At 29.4% G+C, this 6,235-nt stretch overlaps 1 protein-coding gene across 6 annotated transcripts in view; it reads left to right on the top strand.

Annotated features, from left to right (window-relative positions):
• The window catches only part of LOC106786810 (growth factor receptor-bound protein 10-like), a 397,464-nt gene that overhangs the window by 114,905 nt on the left and 276,324 nt on the right, over nt 1-6,235 (top strand). For all 6 annotated transcript variants that reach the window (XM_014748590.1, XM_014748591.1, XM_014748594.1 and 3 more), the window contains 2 exons: nt 16-146; nt 3,603-3,683. In XM_014748590.1, the coding sequence (XP_014604076.1) occupies nt 16-146; nt 3,603-3,683 (212 nt within the window). The remainder of the gene's footprint in view (nt 1-15; nt 147-3,602; nt 3,684-6,235) is intronic.

Genomic DNA, 6,235 nt, shown 5'->3' with positions numbered 1-6,235 from the left:
TTTTTTTTTTTGCAGAACGAACATTGGAAGACCACGAGGATATATTGGCAATTCACAGGGAAATGGAAACGTTTGCGCCACATCACGAAAGAAAATTTTACTTTCGTCAGGACTTTCTTAAATACGAGTTCTTCATTAAGCCAAAGGTTAGATCGATTAATTAGTTAAAATAAAAAATGAAAAAAAAAAAAATTACTCTAATCGTTAATATTTTTAATAATTACTCGTAAAATCAACAGATATCTATACAGTCTTTATTTAGTTTATATCACTCGATGGTAAATTAAAAAACTGTATTACAGTGTTCTGTATTACAGTGTTCTGTATTACAGTGTTCTGTTTTATCAACGTATAAAGTAAATTTCTTTTTACTGCAAAGAGTTAAATAACTTTCTACCATACCGACATAAGATTCGTGATAGTTTTGTTCATGTTACTATAGATTCCTGTTATATTTTCTAATAGTAAAATTATAGTTAAACTTTTTATCTATGTATTATTATTATCAAGATAAGGTAAATTCTTTTCTCACACACATGATACAAATTTTATATATATTATATCATTATATCATATAACGATAAAATAATATTTTTCAATTATATACTAATTTTTCCATAAAAATATTCATAATTATGACATTGTGCATATTATCGCACGTTTTCTATATGCTGATGATGATGATGATGATTATTATTATTATTCGAACGAAAAATAAATTAAATGAAATTATTATTGATTATAATATACATCCTATGTGTGAATTAAACGAAGATTCAGTGCAACATGCATAACGATCTCTCGTTTTAAATGCAATGCACGTTGCAATTGATGACAATACTTTATTGTCGTTTAACACGATTATTATCGTTGCATAATACAATCGTAATTTATATTATTGTTATTCATTGTATCGTATTAATAATAACATCATAATAATATCCTTTTAATTATAACTTTTTAAGACTTTATTGCACACGTTTTATTATATATACTTAACCAAATTTTAACATTTATTTTATATCAATGAAAAAATAAGTGAAAAAATTCTAATTAGACAATTTTTAGGTTTTTCCCGTATAACAAAATTTGTCACGTAGATTATTGTGTACACATTTTTAATTTGTCTCTTATCGTTACTTTAATTTTACAAATAAATTTTCTAAAAAAACATCGTTCGTTCGTTCGTTCGTTCGTTCGTTCGAGGAAAACTTCGAAAATACTTGAAAAGCTAGTAATTAAGCGTCGGTGTAACGTCGAAACAAGTTTCAAGACAGTACGAACGAATTGGAAGTAAACTGTTACGCGTGGGGAGTTCGGTGGGGGTTGGAGGGGGGTTGGGGGGAGGGGGTGATAGAGGAGAATGGCAGAAACTTTATCGCTATTTTGACCGTTTTCAGTCGTGAGACGCCAATTAAAGCGAAACGAGTCCGGAAACTTCGATAAGTGAGTCTCCTTCGAGACTCTTTCGCTGATTCTTCGAACGAACGAACGATTTTGCAAGCAAATTAGTATCTAATTAAAGGAAATACCATATAACGACTTAATTAACATAATTCGTAATTAGTATTGATTGGACTTTCCGCTTGAAAGAATTCCCCCACCGTTCACTTTTTCACCTCTCCCCCCCCCCACCTTTTCTCTCCTTATCTCTCTGTCTCTTAAATTCACCCTTTCTGTTTTTTTATCATTTCGATTAGGATAATTACTACTAACAATTTCAAGTAATATAAATATTTTCTATTCAAATATTAAATAACAATCGAATTTTAGACGATCAGTTTAATAAAAAAAAAAAAATACAAAAATCAGATATTTAATTGATTTGAAATATATTAATAATTTAATTAGTTATTTCTCTCGTCCAAAATTATAATTCTTAATACGTAATCACAGGGAACTTGTAACTATATTAATAATGTTATTATATTAAATTATAAAATATTATATTAAAATGAAAAATATTAATAATGTTCATGAACCATATGATTTATTATAATGATTTTTCATTAATTGTCTATTAAGTTTATCATTTTTCTTAGGATCTAGATTCTAATGAAATTCGAATAAAATATTCAATATTTCGAAATAAATTTATAAAAATTATTCTTTTCAAACAATTTCGCCGCTCCCCCCCCCTATCCCCTGCTCTCTCCATCTCTTTAATCCCTATTCTCTTTAATAGTTTAAACCTTTTTTATATCTTTGTTTTACATCTCCTAACAATTGGAAGTTACGTTCTAGCTACAGAATTCTACGACCCATCACTTAAACTCTCACCCTTCATTCACTCCCTATCTCACCCTTCCACAATCCCCCTCCGTACTCCGATTTACTCGGTTTTATTTCGGTTCTCTCAATTGGAAAACTCTATGCTTGCCTCTCAACGTTTAATTTCGTCGATTTAATCCATCCTTTTTCTCTCGGATAAAATTCCATCGAGCGAATACCATTCTACGGTTTCGATTCACTTCTAACTCTCCCTTAGAACACAATAACTTTTACGGGTAGTTTTTTCTTCTTCTTCTTCTTCTTCTTTTTATGTATTACCTTTGGTACAACCACATAAATTTAAAAAAAAAAAAAAAAGAAAAGGGAACCATTTACTTACATTTTCGATGTTCTAATTAATTTCGATCGCGTATCAATCTAATTTATTTAATTAAGTGCACTGACAAATTTTTGTGCTCAAACACAAATGTATAATCAATATATTAAATAAATAAATAAATAAAAAATAATTAAAAGATTCTCTTTTCTTTTTATTTTTGTTTCACTTTTATCAGCAATTAACAATTAATATGACGATGCTATAGCGCGGTGACAGTACGAGCTTCCGCTCGATCATTTAAGTCAAACAACGCTGAGCTTGATTAGAACTTGGATTGGGTGACCGCTTGTTGAGACAATTTAGTACGACCGAAATCTATTGAAAATAAAATTAAAAAACAAAACAAAGGGTACACGTCGAAATTGAAAAATGAAATTTCGTTAAATCGTTGATACACGTGAATATATAAGTGTCTTATTAATAATTAATTAAATAAAAATCAATATGGAGAAAAAAAAAGAAAAAATTTGACGTGATAGTATAAGTTAGAAGCTCGCGAAACTCTCTTCGAGAAAATTCGATAATTATCGAGAACACGAGATCGCGCTTGCTTGGGTTTTATCGGTTCCTATTTCGAAAAACTTTTCGGATTGTTGAGTCTTATCGCGTTTCTCGCGAAAACTTTCTTCTTCTTCTTCTTCGAGCTTCGACGATAACTTTCGTGTTTCTCGATGTTATCGGCTTCTAGACTTTAAGCCTAAACTTTTCCAAAAGGTTCGCACGCGATCGAGTCTTCTTGGGTTTGTAAGTAAAAGGTATACTCTATTATAAGGTAGAACATCGAAAATGTAAAAAAGAAAAAAGAAAAAAAAATGATACGATCGTCTTTAAGGTTTACGAACCAACGAACGAACAAATTTAACGATTGATGATATATATATTTATGTTTGTTTCTTTTTAATTTTCTATTGCATCTCTCATTGCATCTCTCATTGCATTTACCTGATTAAATACGAATTAATTGAATATTATTGTTTGTTTAATGTTTCAGCAATTTTTCCCTGCAGAAATGGTTGCCTTTCCTAACGTTGAGGATATTGGAACCTTCGCAGAAGTGGAAAGTGCCTTAAGGGTAAATAAAAAATATATTTACCTGTATGCACTCCCCCCCTCCCCTCCCCTCCACTCTTATTTTACTAATTTCATTTCTAATACTCTCAAGTTTTTCTCGTATCATAGAAACAATCGAAATAAAATTAAAAAAAATGTATGTAATCTCACGTTATATAATACCTGTCACAAATATTAATAGAAAAATTTAAACGACACACGCGTAGATTTATTATTAAAATCTTAGAGCTGAAAAAGATATTTTAATTGATTCAATATTTTATTAACAAACAAATTGAAAATCTTTGATACATTACCACAAATATTTGAAGATATATTTTTTATAGAATTTTAAATAATTATATATTGCATATTTAATATTTATATATGTGTGCCTTCAGAAATGCATCTATATATATATAGATATTTTAAAAGGTACACAAATACAAGAAAAGCAAAAAATGTTTGATGTTAAATCCAACGATGATCACCTGCAACAAAAAGCAAACTATATTAATCATACAATCAAGTGATACAATGGCCTAACATATAAATCGTCCAATTCACAGATGCACTTTTCAATTGAATTCTATATTTAGTTTTATCAAATTTCTATTTACCGTTGCAATATAAAATTAAATTTAAACGCGTGATTTTACATTTACATAAAATATATAAAAATTGAAGAAATAGGAAAAGTACAAATATTAAGTTACTACAAATAAATATAATATCTATTAATTATTATGAAATATTTTTAAGCTGCATTATATATAGAAAAACAAAAAAAATTGCAAATTTAATAAAATACGATCAAAATGACAAATTTTAAAGACGAAACAAGAAAAATGAAATTACTTTAAAATATTTACCGAACGTTATTTAAGCTTGAAAATTTAATAATACGAGAATTTTAATATTTTTAACTTTAACTAATTAAAAACTTATGCACCTTTCGGACGATATGAACACGAATTTCGTGTCCCAAGGAGATGGAATGGTCCATCATCTCCAATTACAACTACAAATTAATGACGAGCAACAAAATTATACAATAAAATATAAAATATGACTATAAAGCTATTCTCGAAAAGTTCGAACTTGTTGTTGAACTTTTGAAAATAACTTAATAGTCTAGTAGTTGCCCACTTGATACCACAAATTTGTGAGGGCCTCTTCGGCATTAGCCTCTTCGGCATTTAGCCTCTTCTTTCTTCATGCCCTAAACACTGCTGTGAGGCTTTTTTTTTTAAATATTTACTCGAATGCCTCAACAGAAATATTTGATCTAATCGATGAACCTATTATTAACACTTTACATTAAAAAAATGAAATAATATCAAACAAATGCACAAACTTTGTCATACATCTTATGGTCTTACTTTTTAATTCGACCACTTTTATCTTTTATCTTTATTCTACTTTGTATTTACTATGAATATATAAAAAATGAAGTATTTTCAGTAGGAATTACTAAAGAGCAAAGTGTTAATATACTTAATATTAATTAAGTATCCAACGTATTCAGCAGTTATCTTCACTTTTTCGAAAAAAAAATTAATTTTTAAGAAAACGCAAAGACTTTTGAATCGTTCGATACTGATTTATATCTCGCGTTACAGAGTATCAGCAATATATCGAAAAAAATACAAGAAATATTTAAATAATAAATGAATCTAAAGGTTGCTGAAACTTTGTATAATATCCAGAGAAGAAATTGTCCACTTCTGAGTGGAAATTACAATCACGCGACTTCTCCGGTCCCTACCTACTTACAAATTAAATAAACATTCACACCTAAGTATACTATCTGCTTGCATATTGGCAATATTTAAAAAGAACAAACATACATACATACCCACCCACTCACTCCACGATTCTCTCACATACCACCAGGGTGCAAAAGCCTAAACTAGAGAGCATGCCCCGGGGCACCCCCGACACCCTAGTTCAAACGCGTGTTTTCTAATTTTATGGGGGTACGTACCAATTGCTGTAATCGTCTGCCAAGGCTAGTGATTATTGCATAAATGACTAATGCAAAAATACAAGTATACACTAGTATATATTGCATACTAGTTATATACGAGTATATTATAGTTTCCACAAATAAATGCAGTAAACTCTACTATGCAAAACGATTGTTAAAAAAAAAAAATTCGTATCGTTACGCGTGACTCTACAAGTTATTTTTATATTCAATAACTTTAAAAAACAATAAGCACGGTATTACGTATCACGAAACGATGTACAATGCACATACCTAACGCACACACAAGTGCAATGTACACCGTGCAATCACTAGCACAATGACAGCCGCCAATATGAGGGGAAGAACTTAAAACTAAACCCATATCAACCGTTTCTCACTCATACGTGTAACACCTGGGCACACGCATAAATGAGAACGCAGAAAGTATGGGGGGGAGAAACGGGAGATTAATATATTAGAAGCTGAAAATCCTGATCTAAAAAATATTATTAAAAACACATATATATACATAACACATAAATACATTTTTATAAAAATTCATCTAAGCGACTAAGGACTCTACAATTTATTTAATAAATATA

This window comes from Polistes canadensis, unplaced genomic scaffold (assembly GCF_001313835.1).
Source record: "Polistes canadensis isolate GaletaPanama2010 unplaced genomic scaffold, ASM131383v1 scaffold_83, whole genome shotgun sequence".
NCBI classification, from domain to species: domain Eukaryota; kingdom Metazoa; phylum Arthropoda; class Insecta; order Hymenoptera; family Vespidae; genus Polistes; species Polistes canadensis.
This window is presented reverse-complemented; position numbering and strand designations above follow the sequence as displayed.